Source organism: Microtus pennsylvanicus, chromosome 6 (assembly GCF_037038515.1).
Source record: "Microtus pennsylvanicus isolate mMicPen1 chromosome 6, mMicPen1.hap1, whole genome shotgun sequence".
Taxonomy (NCBI): Eukaryota; Metazoa; Chordata; class Mammalia; order Rodentia; family Cricetidae; genus Microtus; species Microtus pennsylvanicus.
In genome coordinates, this window is record NC_134584.1 from 11,535,087 (window position 1) to 11,554,225 (window position 19,139).

The following is a 19,139-nucleotide window of genomic DNA, read 5'->3' on the forward strand; positions in this document are numbered from 1 at the left end:
ACAGGACTCCTGTCACTCACTGAGAGGTTCTGTCTCAGGGAACCAGTTAGGAGCTAGAGCTGTTCCTTATGAAGACAATGCCCCAGGAACCAGCCACGTCCCTTCTCTAAAGCTGCCACTGGCTCTTTACATCTTCAGAGTGTGGACCAAGTTCCCAGCATATGACCGTAGGGACACGGCTCACATCCAACTACAGAAAGACCTCAGGAAGATGGAAAGTAACTGAAGATGGAAAGTAACGAGGGAGAGAAGAAGGAACAGCTGATGTTTAAAGGCAGAGCGTCTATTAGTTAGGCAAGTGCCACTCAGTAAACGCTCACAAAGAAATCAGGGTGGAGCATGACGGTAAATGTTGAATTCCCAGCACTCAGAAGACAGAGTCAAGATTGCCACAAGCAAGTACTAGGCTGGCTTGGATGACAGAGTAAGATCCTGTCTCAAAAACACCAAAAGAAAAAGGGAAAGGAGATTAAGTAAACCAACCCATAGGACTCTGTGGCCTACTCGTTGCTTGGCTGGTTGTTATACACTATTTCGGGAGGGCTTGACAAATGACTTGATGCATCCTCTCAAGTGTGGGCAATTGGAAAAGGTCTTCATAAGACTCAGGGCATGAGTCAAAAGTCAAAAGTGGCCTCATAACTTACCTAAACACAAACTTACTGAGCTTATAAAAAATAGGAGAATACACTGTGAGCAGGGTGAGGGAGGCAGCTTAGTGGTCGACTCCCTGTCCAGCCTGTGTAAGGCTCTGGTACGGGAGGAGCTACAGCCCTGCAGGCAGAGTGGGGCCTCTGAAGCACAGCAGAACTGCAGTCATAAAAGGATGCCACAACAGGGATTTGGGGGAAAGTGTAAATCTGGCTTGTGGTAGAGACTCATGCTTGTGGCAGAAAAATCATGCCAGAGGTTCATATGCCATGTGGAGGACGAAAAGTGTTCACAGGATTCCTGCTCTGTTTCTAAGTATGTGAAGATATTCACGGTGCTGACTGTGATCCTTACTCTACACGTACCTAACCCATGAAAGACACCCTCTCAATGCCAGGGCTGCAAGCGTTGGTACGGAGAGTCAGAAGATGGTTACTGTTAATTCTCATTGACGTGCTCTTGTTCCTTCCTAGCAGACACTGTAACTACAGCTAGAAACAGACCAATTGTTGGAGAAACTGTAGTTCCGTGGCAACCCAGCTGAAGCCATTCTCAACATTTTAGCTTTGAAATATATAATATTTGATTAGGCATGTTCAACAAGCCCTTTGGCTCCTATCCTATAATTAGCCCCATCTGGTAGAAATTTCCAACTTTAACACAAACCTTCCCTAGGAGCACAGGCTGACTTTAGATGACCGTCTATCTTGTTTGGTACCTACCTCCTTTCCTAAAAGTCAGTCAAGGCTCACAGATGATGCTAAGAAAATAACAGAGATTTCTGTGTGGTGATTTATTTAAATACAGTAGAAAAGATTATAGATGCTTATAAGTTTCTTATTATTTGAGAAACACTAAGTAAAGCTGGTCTCCTTAAGGAGATATTTCTAACCAATTAAGGACTCTTGTAAACATACAAAGAATTAAGCGGGAAAATCGGAATAAAAGTAGTTCCTGGTGGTATTTAATCACACCCCTATACGTTTGTCATGGACTCTCCCCAAGCAATTGCCTGGTTGTTTTACATGTAAAATGTCATGTCAAATTACTATAAACTACTGTTTACAGTGAAAGAAAGGGACTTGGTTTCGGTTGAGGTGGAACTCTGATATTTTCTAGATGTAAGACAGCAAGCTAACTCAGCTGAGTACTGTGTGCGTCTAGAGTTGTGGAAACCTCCTCTTCAAATGATTTTGTTTAGCTTTCTGTTTGCCATGCCAACATCTGTCTCAGCAGAACAGTCTGGTCCTCTGGAAACAGTCATCAAGGTTACAGAAAGAAGTCCCTGCACCAGGACCTGGTGGACAGGGAAGGGACTGACCTTAGGCACCCAGTGGCATTGCGCAGCACCTGTGATGAATGCAGCTGTATTTTCCGATCGTCCTGAAGAGGTGAGTTTTCCCAGCCCGAGTGGGGGATAATCACCGCGTTGGTCAACACCGCCAGGGCATCCTGGATGATTGGCATCTTTAGTGCATCACATGATGAGAGGTTCCACAGGACTCCTGGAAGACATACAAGGAAAGCCACTGAATGGTACCGCTCTTTCTCATCTCAGCCAGGTTTCCTTAATGGACATAACAGCATTGGAAGGAAGGGGTAAATAAATAGTATGCACTGGGCCAGCAAGATGGTTTAGTAGGTAAGGATGCTTGCTGCTGAGGTTGATGTTATGAGTTCAATTACTAGGACCCAGACTTCTGCAACAAGCTGTTCTCGACACCTGCATGTGTGCTGTACACACACACACACACACACACACACTCCCCATAAACATAAAAGACAGGACAGGTTAAGCACGTGAGTCTTAGAGCCTGCCCTCAACAGTTCAAGACAGAGGTCATGAATTAGAAAGAGAAGAGGGCCAGTTGGTCCATAGGAGGGGGAGGAAAGGGAGAAATGATTATATTATGATCTTTAAATATTTTTAAATCTTTAAAAATATTTTTTAAGGAGGGAGTACCAGATTGAGTATAACAGGAATAAATGGAGACAAAACAAAAGCAACAATGTTTGACCACACAGAATGGTTTGGGTTTTACAACATGAATTAACAATAACAAAACTGACTCTAGATGGGGTCACTGGCATTGTCTCTATGTTATGTTGCTGTTTAAAAATGCTTTTAAAATAACTGTCCTATTTTATTTTTGTTCTGAACACTCGGCACAGAAGGAAATGTCTGTGCTTAAGCTGGAGTCACTCCTACTGGCACGCAGAGGAAGGACTGCCTTGTTCTTCAGACAGTGACTTCCAGGTTACGTGTTTAGGGGCTCGCATCATTTCAACCAGACGAAGTATCTCATCTATTGGGTCAGAACATTGTTATTAACATTTTGATTAATTCTCGCATTCCACATGCTCTACCAAACAGAGCCATTGATCACACAAATCTGACAGTTAATGAACTACGTGACTACACAGCACTATAAAAACTATGTACAAGAAAACTTTCAGCTGTCGGGCTTACCAGTTCCTACAAACACAGTTGGATTTGAACCAGACCCGCTGCCCATTGGCATATTTATCTCTGCTTTTGTCCACAAACAACTTGTCATCCTGCCTCTTCCAGAAAAGAGTCTAATCACCTTCCCTTTTATCCATCAATGATTTTCCGTGTGCTCGGTGTATGACTTTTGTTCTCATTACTCTTCTCACATCGAGTACACAAAACATTCAGTGGCAAATGGCTGGTGTAGAAAATATGTTTCCAGTGGGGCTGAGTTGTGATACTAGAAATATTAACATATTATATCATTTTGAAAAATAAGATAAACCTGTTCATTCATCCATGATGAAATCTTTTATTAAATTCTGATCACTGAAATAATCAAAATGCGCACCAGCATTCATTGGTACTGTCACTATGTCATTGCATAGCAAAACAATAGATCTTTGAGTTTAAAGAAGAACATTAAAATAAATTATATTTCATCTCGGTATTTGAGGGTGCCCTTTCAGAAAGGCATGTGAAAGCACTGGTGTGCACTGTATGTAAACAATGGTGACAGATGATAATGAACACTTTCATTACCAGCTCCTGATTGAAAATATTAACACAAATTCAAGTCTGAAAGGGAGTGTTTTCAAATGTGGGCAATGTTTCACAGCAAAATGTAACTAAATAGTAAAATGTACATTTTTTACATATAAGCCATTCTGTAATAATAATAAATAATAAACATTTTTTGTTATTTTAAGGACCAAAAAAGAGTTGGGAAGAAGAGGTAAAAAAAATCAAGGGAAAACATAAGGACTAATCTTTTACAAGAAGCGAGAAGACGAAGGAGAAGATGTCTTCACCGAACTGTTTTGTCTCCCTCATCTTTCTTGTTAATTTCTTAGTTTAGACTAGTCCAGACTTGAGCATGGGGTGGTCTCTTATCTCCTATTCAATCGAACTTTCCACTTGATTCTATTGGGTATGCCCCAGTCCGGCGAACTTATGAAAGCCCGTGGTCTGCATCTGCCCGTCTTCCACCTAGCTTCATGAGCATCTGAAACCTACAGTACCTCTCCTGAAGGCAGGACCATGACTCCACCCAGGACAACCCTGGTATGAGTTGAAGAGTTTGAAAAATGGGTCTAACAGTACAACTCTTCTGGAAGGAACCCAGCCAACTATTTGAGAGGTGCTTTCAAAATGTGAGTTTGGGTCAATTATCTGAACACAAGTAGAAGCCTGAAGGAAGAATCACTACTTTCTGGAGATAGTTGACGCAATGGTTAATATATTGAGAGAGATCGAAATTAGGCAAAAGTTGGGTCCACAGTTGTGCTGACAAAAACACATGAGGGAGTGAGGGAGGGAAAAAGGGAGGGAAGGAGGGAGGGAGGGAAAGAAGGAGGGAGGGAGAGGGGGAGAGAGGAAGGGAGAGAGGGAGGGAGGGAGAGAGAGAGAGAGAGAGAGAGAGAGAGAGAGAGAGAGAGAGAGAGAGAGAGAGAGAGAGAAAATAGAATAGAATTCACCGGAGGGAAAGATTTGAGACTGGTGTAGGAAACTGGATAGTTTGGTCTCCTTTCTGAGTAAATGAGAACTGGATTTTTCTCAAATTCTCTAGTCTTTCCTTTCCCCCGTTCTTTTGCGGTGGTTTAGGCTGTGACAGAGATTGTTTGATAGTCTTTACAAAGCTAGGTAGCCAAAGCCTGAACACAGCAGAGAAGGGGACTCAATGACTTCTTGTGGCTAACAGCAGAATGGCAGACTGAGAGCCCACACCCGGATGTAATATATTTCCCTCTGGGGCATTTCCTGGCAGTGCAGCCTGCTCTCATGCCCCAGGACCACAGGCAGCCCACACACAGGTCACTGAGGCGGAGAGGAAGACCCGCATTGAACAAGCTCACGTGACCACACCACTTGGTAAGCAGGTCCTCCACTTCCACCCAAGTCTTCGGAGACTTGAGTCTTGACAATGAGCACAGCCAGGGCTACAGGATGGGGCTGCTGCTGGATCCCTGACCCCTAGACGCTGTGTGAGATACATTTGCTGTTTCTAGCTCTTAAACTCCGCGGTTTTGTCTGTTATACCTCCTTTCCTTCACACCCTGCTGTTTCTCTCCATCCTTTTCATGTACCTTCCCTTTGTCCAATGGACTCACCTCACTTTGGATTTCTACACGCCCCGCTAGCTGCGCCTCAATTGACCAAGACGCATCTTCCCACTCACGAGAGGATAGGAGGCACGTGTGTGGGAAAAGTGCAGCACATGTTCAGCATCCCACCTGTAGCACACAGAAGGTGCTCTAGCACCCAGGAAGCGCTTCCCAGGTAGTTACTGCAGCAAGCAGAGTGAGGAACTATAGGACACGACCCTGCAGAATGCCAGGGGCGCCGAGCATCGAGCACTTCTAAAGCATTACAGTGCTAGCAAGGTGATGCAATGAACTGAAAGAATAAAATAGCAGACACAAGACGAATAGAAAATCCAGGTGCAAATAGGAAGACACTATTTAAATGACATTATATGCCCTGAATCTGCAGACATTCTGCCTGTGGCTGGCAGAGAAATATTTATACCTCTGAAAAACAGTAATAAGTTTAGCACGAGGAGTTTCACCTCGTGCAGCTGATCCAGGTAATTTCATCACAGTAACTTACCAATAATTCTATATTATCCAGGACGATACCAAATTGTAACACATGAAAAAAACTGTAGAACATCCATGAGAAGTTAACTAAAAAAACATTGTAATTGGTAACTGGGATATTTTAATTTACATGACAGAGGCATGCTAATTTACTTCTGAGAGTAAACTGTAGTAAAATTGTTTTTTTGTGGAATATTCCATTAATTACATCATCCAGCAGCATCCCTTTATCAGTACAAAGTCATTACTGTTCCAAATATAATTGACAGTTGATTCAGTTGAGAAGAAACTTAAATAACTAATGATGTACACTAAATATATTTAAGAGATATTTTATTTTTATTTCAGGCAAAGGGTGTCTTTTCCCCTAGAAATTATCATATTCATGAGCACTAATTGGTTTATTAAAATTTCTTTAATAAGGTCTTAATTACTTTCATTTGATCCTTTATTTTGTTTTAATAGGGGGTAATTGTGGTTTTTTAACCCGAAAGAGATGACTATCTATCTCCACGAAAAAAATGAACAAAACCCACGCTTTCATAGCAGCCAGCTTCCAACATGGCTTCCAGGCTTTATTTCACCCTCCATGTGCTTGAAGCTATTTTGATTTTTACTATAAAACCTGAGAAAGAATTCCAACCAAAGGTGGACCACTTAAAAATTCCCAGAAGAAGTCTGGGCTTAATTTCTTTTAAATGTTTTAAAATTGTTTCTTTAAAATTAATCAGTTCATTAAAAATTAATGTATGCAATTATGAGGGTTTAGTTTAAGGAACACTTTCATTTAGTTAATTTTGAGAGTGACAGTTTGTGTACCTGAGGAAGGGAGTGGAAAAAGATAAATGGGATCCAAACCTTTTTTTATTGAATTAAAAAACAACAACCATAGGCCTACAGGCCAGGTGTGCTGGTGTGCTAGTGCGCACCTTTAACCCCAGCACTTGGAAGGAAGAGCAGGGAGACCTCCATTAGTTCTAGGCTAGCCTGGTCTACACAGTCAACAGAACATACAAGGCTCAAAACACAACCGCAAAATCCCAAATCCTTATCGTGTGTGTTTAATACTTTGGCAACATGTACGTCTGTGCGCACACCCATACCGCTCCCACAGAAGCAAGAAGATAGAGTCAGAGCCTTTGAAACTGGGCTTACAAGTAGTTGTCAGCCACTGTGTGGGTGCTGCGATTCGAATTCAGGTCTTCAGAGAGAGCAGCCAGTGCACTTTATTGGTAAGTCACCTCTAGCCTCCAAAGAGTTTATTTTGTAATAAAATCAGAGTGGGGCTTAGTGAGGTCATTGAAAAGGAGCCGAGAACCCACCTTGATTCAATCATACCTATAGTGTTGAGTAGGACCGAGCAGCTGATGGAAGTCTAGGCGCCCTGAACTCCTGCTGGGTTGTCTATAGGTGCACTGTGTACATCACTGGTGTGCTCACATAGATAGTGCTCACATATTCTAAGTGTACACTTAAGATGCGAAGCCCTGAAGGTGTGCATGGGAACTGTACCATAGTGAGAGTCCTTCTGGAGACACTGGACACTTACGGAATATTGTTTAATAAAATCACTTATCTGAACTTTATGCTCACGTTTGCCATAATAATGCTTATAACCAGGAGCAAGTCCTTAGGCGCAGACCCCTCAAGCTTTCTTTCAGGAGTGCCAGGGGCTGAGGAGGCAGAACAAAGGAAGTATATCTCCTTAATATTCCCAAAGAGTAAACCTCCTTGCTCTCCACAGTGGGGGCACAGTGAAGGTTAAGCCTCTTGGAATTACAGCTCATGCAAGCAAACTTCCATGTTTATCACACATAGAACTGCAGTCTATCCTTGTGCTGTTGGTACAGGCGTCAGAGTTCGGTCCTCTCACAGATAAGCATCCCTGGGCTGTGGTTTGGATTTGCTTTGCCTCCTAATGGTTCACTTGCAAAGGTTTGGGCCTCAATGTGGAGGTCAGCATTTTAAAAGGTGGAATCTGGAGGAAGTGCTTAGATCAACGTAGGTATGGCCTGGGAAGGTATCTTGGGACGTGGCCTTTCTGGCTTCCTGAATTGCCCTGTGAAGTCTTGCTCCTCTATGAAAGCTCACTATGGTGACAGCTATGCCCAGGCTAGACACATGGGGATGTCAGATTTCTTTTTTTACTTATAGTCTTCACAACTATAAATAAGCATTTTCTTTATAAAGTTATCTAGATTCAGACGCGATGTGGTTATGTTATTGAAAAATGAATTAATATACTCTTGAAAGAGGGCAACTGGGAACAACAATTGGGTCCTTTTTAATAATATTCTTATTCTTATGACTTCAAAAAGAAGCCTTTATAAAGTCATGTATAAGGATAAAACGACTCACAGTTGGAAACCAAAGACTGAAGCTGATACTTCAGTTTTCAGAAACATTACAAAATAGCCTCTGCTAGGTCTGCTATAGGTGTTCACAGGAAAGTTATAGGACCACACAAATGCTAATATATAAATTATCACACAGATGGTTAAGCAAGGTATCCAAAATAAAAACACATTGAAAAATCATTGGAGATCAAGATATAAATTAATACACTTGGGGATACTTGAGTTTGATAAAGAAGCCAGAAATAGACACTGGGAAAAAGACAGCATCTTCAACAAATGGTACCAGTCAACCTGGATGGTTTCATGTAAAGAAAGCCAAATAGATCCATACCTATCACCCTGCCTGCACAAATGTCAACTCAAAATGTATCAAAGACCTCAGCATAAAACCAGATACACTGAACCTGATAGAAAAGAAAGTGAGGAATATCCTTAAACTCATCAGCACAGGATAAGATTTTCTGAACAAACACAATTAGTGCAGGCACTAAGAGAGATAATTAATAAATGAAACCTCATGAAACTGAAAAGCTTCTGCAAGGCAAATGATACTGTCATCTGGATAATATGGCAGGCTACAGAATGGTGAAAGACTTTTAGTAACTCTACATTTTATAGACAGCTAAAATTCAAACAGTATAACGAACATAAAAAACTAGGTATTAAGAAAACAAGTAACTTAATTTAAAAAACTGGGTATAAATGCAAACAGAGAATTCCCCTAAGAAGAAACTCAAATGGCTGAGAAACGCTTAAAGAAATGTTCGGCACTCTTGGTCATTGGGGAAATCCAAATCCAAATTACTTTGAGATTTCATCTTACACCTGTCCAAATGTTAAGATCAATCAAACAAGTGGCAACTCATGCTGGCAAGGATGCGAAGTAAGAGGGGGGGGGGCACCCATTCACTGCTGGTGAGGGTGCAAACTTGTACAGCCACTGAGGAAATGAGTGTGACGATTCCTCAGGAAGATGAGAATCGATCTACCTCAAGAGCCAGCTCTGCCACCCTTGGGCATATATGTGAAGGATGCTTTATCCTACCACAGACTCCTTGTTCAACCATGTTCATTGCTACTCTATCTATAATGCCCAGAAACTGGAAACAATCTAGAAAGCCCTCAACAGATGAATGGATAAAGAAAATGTGGCACATTTACACAAGGGACTATTACTCACATGTTAAAAAATGAAAGCATGAAACACACAGGCAAGTGGATGGAACTAGAAAATAATCATCCCGAGTAAGGTAATCCAGACACAGAAAGACAAATATGGTATATTCTGGTTTATATATGTACATTAGCTGTTAAGTCAATGTTAACAAAGTTACAATCTGTAGAACCACAGAGATTAGGTCTAGAGGAAGGGATTGGGGAGGGGAAGATCTATCTCTCTAGGAAAGGGAAATAGAATAGTTAAAGATGGGGCTGGACTGAGACAGGCAGATCAAGTGGAGAGGGATTGGGAAGAGGGAATGAGGGAGGGAATATTAGGAGAGACAGTTAAAATCAAGGGCCATTTGAGGGGCAGAATGAAAATACAACATAGTAGAAGCTTTGTAAATTATGTATGTATATGAAGGGATTAAATAAAACTGCCAAATAATGGGGGAGACTGAGCCCTAACTGGCCATCTTTTGTCACCAAATGAAGTTTCCAGGACAGGGATTGGGTTACACTGTTGGGACCAATTAAGTCCTGGCCTTCATCTGCTCTTCCCTGTCTAGAGCCTTCTAATTGAAGTGACTAAAAGCTGTGCTTTGCCTAGAGGATCAGAGGATGGCATTTTCACCTGTTGGCCATTGACTACAGGGTATTTAAGCCTCTAAGGTGCTATTAAAGAGGGGTTTTTTTGGTACCAGTGTCAGAAGGTCTGTGTGTAGGTCTGTCTCTGCGTGTGTATTCTCAACCTCCAGCCCCTTGCCCGAAGCTCGCAAACTGGGTTCTAGCACAGACAGGGGTTACACTTAGTTGAGTTGCTGCTCAAAGGGATCCTATTGGAACCCCCCACCCCAAACACACACAAACAACCCAGCTCCTGCCAAGACTACAGGTTGCTCTACAACAGCTGACAGCAAGGCCCCACTGCTGGAGACAACAGCTACACAACTCACTGAAGATGAGAAGTCGAGTGGTACCTATATAGAGCCTTCTCCCCTATGTGCTATCATCTTTGTGAAGGATGGTACTCTGCAAAATAGCGAAGGAGAAATGCAAGCACCAACCCAGCCACAAACGCCATGGTCTACAATGGCGCCCTCCATGCTAGGGCAATGGTGGCAAAAAGCTTGTGGAGTAACCAACCAATATCTGATTTGACTTAAGGCCCTCTTCATGATATTAAACACATACCCAGCACTACTTGGGGGACCAAGAACCCGAGACTAGATAGCCAGGGACCTAGGGCAAAACCAAATCCTACTGTTCTTAAAAACAAAAACAATAAAAAATTCATAATGTCATTCTGTTATATTTGTAGTTCAGTGCTTTGGAACACTCAAATTTCTTGCCTCAGAGAGAGGGAATCCCGAGGAAGGGGAGGCAGTGTCTTTGTGTGTGTGTGCATGCGTGTGTGTGTGTGTGTGTGTGTGTGTGTAATAGCTTCCAGTTTAGCGTTTTTAAGGGATTCCAATGTGAGTGAGTGAGTGCTTCTCTGAATCTATTTCCGTTTTGTGTGATGTTTCTTGCCCTCTTTTCCTTGTATTTGTTTTGTCCTATTCCTATGTATTAGCTTTTGTTTTATCTTATTATATTATATTTTATTATCATCCCTTAAAAACCCGTTTGTATTCTAATGAGCTTCAGAAAGAAGGCAGTTCCAGATGGGAGAGGAGATTGGAAGGAGCTGGAAGAGTACGTTAGAAAGAAGGAAAACCATAATCAGGATATATTAAATGAGAAAAAGCTATTTGCAATAATAAAGAAAATAAAGCAAAAGCATCTTTAAAATGGCCAAACAGTCCCGCATTTTGAGTTCTTATTATTCTCTAGGGTCCTTGCCACGTACCCCATATATACTGACTCATGCAAACTTCCACCAATTGCCTTTGACAGATAAGAAAATTCAGGGAAGAGAAGTTGAGTCCCCTGTCCAAAGTCACTCTCCTTGTGGATGAAAATGAAGGCTAGATGTGATAGGACTCGTGGGAGAAATCAGAAAACTGTCAGGTGTGTGAATCTGCAGCCTGAATTAAAGAGGCGATGTGCTTTGTCGACTTTTGGAGCAGAATGCATAAACTCAGAAGGCCTGTTCTCATCTTTTCTCCAGGTTCTGTTTAGCCTCAGGTCACACAGCTTGAGAAATTTCAAGGAGCCATTTGAACTCTCAAAATAAAGAAGACTTGGAGCTGTGCAACTACTCCTGCTAATAACTTTTTTATTTTTTGCAAACATTTAATTCTATTACCTCTACCTAAAAAAATCAAAACGAAAGCTACAGCAACATAATCACAATCTTCTGTGGTGGAAAGCTGAACGAATACAAGATGGAATGGGAAATAATTTCAAACCAAATCCCCATTACTATAATTACACACTATGAAAGTATCCCCATCCTTAGTTAAATAAGAAGTATAAGATACTTTGCTGCACCGTAAGCCTGAAATATTTCATAACTCTGATTATAACCAAAGAAAAAAGGCATAGCTGGGGGTGTCATTTTACAAATTTATATCCAGTAATCAAAGAATTTAGAACAATTCTCAAAGAGAAGTTACAAATAAGAAAGCTCCAATATAAACGCTGGTCCCATTCTCTGGACTCTATTGCCCCTTGGAGATATTCTTGGAGGTTACTTCAGGGGAAATATATGACAGCAGTCGATATAGCTATTAAGATAGCTGTAATCATTGCTGATCCCTTCAAATTTGGGTTTCTTGGTTTCACTTTTACAACTACGGATTTCTTGTAAGTGTTCTTCCCCACTCGGTTTCCATAAGCCAATCTACCGCCTCACAGGCCTTTGGGGGACATTCCTGTTCCTTGTGTCATTTTTAATGGTTTTCATTTTTCGGCAGATAACTGATGACTATCTACTAACACAAGGCCTCATGACTCTGTTAGTAACTCTGGAGACAGTCAATGAAGCAGAGGCCATCTACGGGATAAAAAGGTATATGCATGTGCTCAGAACAATTTGAAGCTGACTCTAGAGTGTCTTATATAATAAGATTCATGAGCCATCAGAGAAAGCATGACAAGAATATATGGGTAAGAAAATTCCACGGGAGGAAGTAAAAGAAGGCTCAAAAGCAGGGGTGGGTCATGAAATGACCCTTGATTGATGCACAGAGTTATCCAGTGAAAGACGGGGCAGTTCAGGTGAAGAAAAGACACCGTAAAACCTTGCAGTTATGAATGAGTAAGAGACCTAGTGTTTGCAAGCTTAATTACATAGTAGATGCCAACTAAAATGTGGAACCAAAAGGTATATCCCTTAACTATCCAAAAGATACCTATCATTTGGACAATTTCAGTCATATCCTAGAAAAGTAGTTAACCTCTCCACTATGAGGAAATTCAGAAAAAACTCACCCAGTTTCCAACTTGAATGGAAATGGCTTGGGGACTGAGTGGGCACCACCATTATTTAACATCATTTCTATTGTATGTGTACAAGTGTTTTGTCTGCATGTATCTATATGTACCATTTGTGTGTTGAGTGCCCACAGGGGCTAGAAAAGGGCATTGAATCCCCTAGCACTGGAGTTACACATGGTTATGAGCTGGTACATGGGTGCTGGAACTGAACCTGGGTCCTCGGCAAGAGCAGCACGCCATCTTCCCTGGTGAGCATCTCTTCAGCCCAGAATGCCACCGTGATTTACAGAATTGTTGAAAAGAAGAGCCGTTGAGGTTGCTCATTATTGCATCCTATTTCTGACCAAGTCAACTGAGTTCATCAACACGAGATCCTGTGTAACTTCTCCTTGAGGAGTAGAGAAGAACTATGTGAAGATGAAGCTCTTGTAATACACACCTTACAGTTTTGACATGTAAAGTTCAGTCACATTAATACACTCACAACAGTGAGCAGGTACCATGCCTCCTTAGAAGAGCATGCTTCTATCACCCCAGCAAGTTGCTTTGTATATGGAGGCACTGCTCTGGGGTGCTTATATGATGTGGGAGTGTCATATATCAATCTGTTGATTTCATTGGCTAAGCAAAAAAGAAACTGCTAGGCCCATTGGATAGGCCCACCCTTAGGTGGGTGGAGTAAACAGAACAGAATGCCGGGAGGAAGAGGAAGTGAGGTCAGACTCCACAGCTCTCCTCTCGGGAGCAGACGTCCGCCATGCTATCTGCTCCAGGGAAGACGCACGCTATGAAGCTCCGACCCAGGATGGACTTAGGCTAGAATCTTCCCAGACCGGTGCTATACAGATGATAAGAAATGGGCTAGTCCAGGTGGGAGAGCTAGCCTAGAAGATGCTAGGTAGAAATGAGCCAAAGCAGTGTTTAAAAGAATACAGTATCTGTGTAATTATTTCGGGGCAAAAGCTAGTTGGGCCGGCGGCTGGGGTATTGGGGACACAGCCCCGCCGCTCTTTAATACTACAAATGGCACCCCACGTGATGGACTAAACCCACTTAAAAAACCTGAGAAGGCTTAAAAATAAGGGAGAGAGAGTTTAACACAGATTTTTGCTGTTTGTTGGTGGCGTGCTGTAGAGAGATTTCCTGATTCGGCAACAGCAGCAGAAAAAACGCTGTGTCATTTCAAAGCGTGGCTTCCTGGGGCTGTGCCGCCAGTGCAAACTCTTGCTTTATGTTTGTGTTCCCGCTTGGGATCGGAAGGAGAGTGCTCTGAGACCTTGACGATGACTCAGAGCTCCCCGCCTGCTCCTGGGCAGAAGGCAGAATCAGGCTTAGGCAGGCGGAAGAGCATGGCGGATTCCTGCCGCCATACAGGGACGTGTTTTCAGACTGCGCAGTGCTCTGCATGTCAGATTTGGATGTAACTTGGATGAAAAGAATTTCTGTGCTGCACGCTCAGTCTCAGAATTAAAGTGCTGAGTGCTGCTCCTACCTGGTAGCCCCAAGAGGCTTCCTGACTCAGCTTTAGCTGCAAAACCCTGCGGCTCATTAAGAGGTCCTGCCACAAAACACTTAAACAGTGTTGATGAAAAGCTGAACACATGCTTTTCGGTTTCCAGCCGTAGCAGGAAAAAAGCTGTGCTGTTTAAAAATGCCAGCTTTCTGGGCCATCCTGCCAGGGCAAACTCTGACTGTTTGAGGCAGGAGGGCCGGCTACCGAGAGAGGACTTGAGTGTTGTCTGTTGTAGCTCGCTGGCTGGCAGGGAACTTGAAACGCCAGGTGTGGCTATAAATGTGGCTACAGCCAGTACCTCAGCCACAAGGCTGGAAAGCTAAGGAATGGACTGGATCTAGCTGGCAAAGCCACGGCTTTAGTCCTACTGATATTGCTTGGTAAATTAAAGGCTCTTGTGGTCAGAAAAAGAGAGATATACACAGTAAAGAGAAATTCAAAGACAGAGAAAATTTCTGAATGGTTTACTGTGTGTTAAAAATATATGCAGACTAAAAGTTAAAATTCTTAAAGTAAACCTCTGTGACTTCAAGGTGTGGCAGCACACGCCTTTAATCCCAGTGCCTAGAAGGCAGAGACAAACAGATCTCTGTGAGTTCAAGGTGTAGTAGCAAACACCTTTAATCCCAATGCCTGGGAGGCAGAGACAGGCGGATCTCTGAGAGTTCAAAGACAGCCTGGTCTATAGGTCAAAGATATGCGCTCAAAAAGCAAAAAGTTAACCTAGGAATGTCACAGCTTAGATTCTTAAAGTGCCTAGTGATTTAAAGGCGCAAATCAAAAGTGCTCCTGGATAGTAAAAAATTGCAGATTCACAATAGGACAGATTCAGACCACTAAATGAGTCACACTGTTGGATGAATGTACGTAGGCTTGGGAGAGAGAAGAAAATGAATATAGAGAATAAAGTTAATGGTTTAAAAAGAAAAAAGTAAAAGTAAAGTCTTTAAAGAGACAGAGTACAGATAGTTATAGATATAAATAAAAATAAGCCGCGTAAAAATGGAAAATTCACAGAGAGTCTGGATTCTTTGTATTATTGTGTTTTCTTTAAAATTTTTGACTGTGAAGGAGCTAAGTACAGAGAGACATTTCATTATATGGGCTGCCCAGTGGAACCAGAACGGATATCATGAGGGTATGACTTCAGAATTTGGGTCTAAGGATATGATGCTTTGGAAAAGAGATTCTTCTTTTGTTTTCACAGAGGATTTTCACTCTATGGATTTCTTCTATTCCGATTTGGTATGATGGACCACGTCCTCTTGAAGGGTTGCTGTGAACATCTTCAGAAAATTGCTTTGCTCAACTGCCAACTGAGATGAAACTAGCACACAGGTTATACCATGAAAGACCTAATTAATGACGCCCCCATTCAGCAGGAAGCAGTTTGGAGAGAAAAAACTGCGCCCATGTTCCCAAAATACTGTTTATAAATGTTCTTTTACATTTAAAGGGGGAAATGATATAGGTATGAATAATTTGCATTAGTATAGATTTTGCTTTATTGATAGAGATTTACGGTCAATTTTGTTATATGTATGAATGTTTCTGATGTAATTTTTACTTGATAACTGTTTTGTTATATGTAATTTTGCTATGTTAAGGTTAAAGCCTTCCTTTTTTTGTTTAAACAGAAAAAGGGGAAGTGATGTGGGAGTGTCATATATCAATCTGTTGATTTCATTGGCTAAACAATAAAGAAACTGCTAGGCACATTGGATAGGCCCACCCTTAGGTGGGTGGAGTAAACAGAACAGAATGCCGGGAGGAAGAGGAAGTGAGGTCAGACTCCGCAGCTCTCCTCTCCAGAGCAGACGCCTTCAGAGAGACGCCATGCCCGGCTCCTGGGCAGACACACGCGATGAAGCTCTGAACTAGAATTCTCCCGGTAAGACCGGTGCCACAGATTATTAGAGATGGGTTGATTGGGATATCAGAATTAGCCAGTAAGGGCTAGAGCTAAGGGCCAAGCAGTGATTAAATGAATACAGTGTCTGTGTAATTATTTTGGGGCATAAGCTAGCCGAGCCGGCAGCTGGGGTATTGGGGACACAGCCTCGCCACTCTTATTACTACACTTATATACTCCTAAGAGGTTAGAAGTTAGTAAAACAAGTTGTAGTTTGCATTGTGATTTTGCAGGAGAAATGTTTCAGTCAACTGTGGAGTTCAAATGTCTGTCTGACTGGACTAAAGGAGGGAGGAGGAAGTCAGACAGTTGTGCCTTAGAAGATACAAAGAAAGAGACTGGAAGCAAACTGTGGTTTCCAGGTTGGGATGTGTTAAATTTAAGATGCCAATTAGCTATCCAGGAGAGGTAGCAGTGGGCAGCTGCTGGGCAAGTCAGCAGCACATCTCTAAAGATAGAAGCACAGAGGCCTCAGCATTCAGGTGGTATTTAGGGCACAGGGTGGAATGGAATCACAGAAATAGAGTTAGATAAAGAGCCAACAGCTCAGGGCTGGTCCTTAGCGGGCTGGTATTTCAGAGGCTAATGGTGCAGGCGTTTGGTATCAGAAGAAAGGTATTATAGAAGTTTTAGACTGATGACTTGCTAGCCTTGCAGTGGTATGGGTCTGAGATCTCAGCTGATCTCAGCTGTTAACTTACAACTTCTCAGAATTTTTTTTAAATATAAAGGCAATTTGAAAGTATAAGTCTCCTTTTAATGGGTGTGTAGTGGTGGGGGAGATTTAATGTGGGATTCCTCTCTGAATGTTGTGAATACATTTTATTACCAGTGGTTAAAAAAGAAGCTATTTTGGTCAATGGTTTAACAGAGTAAAGCCAGGTAGAAAATCTGAGCAGAGATTGAGAGAGTAGGCAGAGTCAAGGAGATGCCATGTAGCTGCTGAAGGAGAAATGCAGGAATGCCGTAACCTTACTGGTAGGTTGTAGCCTTGTGGTGATACACAGATTACTAGAAATGGGTTAATTTAAGATGTAAGAATTAGTTAATAAGAAATATGTCAAACAATGTTGGAATTAATATAGTCTCTGTGTGATTATTTGGGTCTGGGTGGCTGGGAACTGAACACGCAGTTTCCAGTCTCCATCTTACATAATGGCACCCAAATGTTCAGCAATGTACATCTACATAAAGCCTCAGAAAGCTTACAAAGGACTTCTAGATCCACACAAATGAGAGTCAATTGGAGCTTCTTGATAGATGCATTTTTTTTTTCAGAAAGACTCTGTGGGCCACAAGCAAAGGTGCAGCTCCTTCAACAGAAGGTTTCCTGACTCAACACTAGCAGCAAAACCTTTGTGACTTCTTTGAGAGACAGCTTCCTGGTTTGTGCTAGTTGCCACGAGTAGCTCTGGCTCTTTTGGGAGATCTGCACTTAAATGGGGTTTGTGAGCAGCATGATACTAGTTGCTTAATAGCAACACAGACCCACTGCATCCCTGAAGCTGGGTGGTAAGCATGGCTTGCAGAGGCAGTGAGCATACATCTGTCATGTTGGACAGGGTAGAGCCAATAGGCAGGGCTATGGAGTTGGTCCTAGCCATGCCTGCTTAGTAATTAAAAAAAAAGATGCTCCTGGTCAGAAAATAATTACAGATATGCAATAAAGACAGATTCAGATGAAAATAAACCTCTGAATGGGTCACAGTGTGTTTAAAAATGTATCTAGGCTTGGGAGAAAGAAGAAAAAGAGTATAGACAAGTATAAAAAGAAACAATTTTTAAAAATAAAATGAAGTCTTTGAAGAGACAGTAAAGGTAACATAAAAGAGTACAGACTCATAGACTAAAGGAGTAGAGAAAAATAAGCCATGTAAAGACAGAATATACACAGAGTCTGGATTATGTATATTATTGTGTTTTCTCTGATTTTTTTTGACTGCAGAGAGACATTTGATTTTGGGGACTTCTAATTTAAACCAACATAAAGGTTTCTTGACTTCAAAATTTTGGTCTAAGGATTTGTTTCTTTGGAAAAGAGGTTCTGGTTTTGTTCCCACAGAAGATGAGAACCTATGGATTCCTTCCAGGCTAGTATGGTTTGATGGAACAAGACCCACACTGAAAGGTCTATGTGAACCTTAAAAATACTTCACTCAATAAACAGGAAGCAGTTTGTAGAATACAATGTACAAATTCCCCAAATGATTGTTTATAAATGTTTGTTTTCATTTTAAAAAGGGTTAGTTATATATGGTTAATGGAAATAAGGGGGATTTGATATAGAGATGAATACTTTGCATTGCTATGGATCTTGGTCTATTAATACAAATTTAAAGTCAATTTTTTACACTGTTTATATGTATTTATGCTCTTGTTTAAGGTATTGTGTTTGTGCAGCTCATTTAAAAATGTAATATATAATTAAGAAATACAGATTAATAGTCATTTATAATAATCTAACTTTTAGTCATGTTAGGGTTTTTTTTTAGATATACAGAGATATATTTCAATTAGATAATCTTCAACACTTCACAGATCTATGAACTATGGCATTTAAAATGTTTTAAGAACTTAAAGACTTTTCTTGACAGTGAGACATGTCTGCTTTTGGCAGCACCAATTACTTCAGAGAGGTTGATGGACATCAAAGAAATCCATTATGGAATTTGCCTTCAATGTGACAAGGCTAGTAGTCATTTGGGCAAGAAACTGCTCTTGCCTGGATTTCTTGATGGTATGCTATATGAACTGGACATGCAGGACCCACAGAGAAATGACTGCTGAACTTTCCAAAAGAAGGTGAGACAGTCCTTCAGGGTTCCTGCTTCATGAAAGAGTCTGCCAGACATTCTGCATGGCACAGAAGAAAGTGACTGACAAACTGTCAATATAGGTGAAATAGCCTTTCAAATTTCTTATTCCACAGATAAGTCTGCTGGATACTATGGGCCTGTAGGCTGAGGATGGATGCCCCAATGTTACAGGAAAGCTTTGGGTGACTGTCCAGGCAACAAGATGTCTCTGTCAATTCTAGAGTTTTGGAAGTTACTTACAATGCACTTTCTGTTAC

The 19,139-nt window shown here is 41.5% G+C and overlaps 1 protein-coding gene across 4 annotated transcripts in view; it reads right to left on the reverse strand.

Moving 5' to 3' along the window:
• Ctnnd2 (catenin delta 2) overlaps positions 1 to 19,139 on the reverse strand; it is a 746,809-nt gene that overhangs the window by 148,355 nt on the left and 579,315 nt on the right. For all 4 annotated transcript variants that reach the window (XM_075975796.1, XM_075975795.1, XM_075975797.1 and 1 more), the window contains one exon: positions 1,973 to 2,156. In XM_075975796.1, coding sequence (XP_075831911.1) covers positions 1,973 to 2,156 — 184 coding nt within the window. The remainder of the gene's footprint in view (positions 1 to 1,972; positions 2,157 to 19,139) is intronic.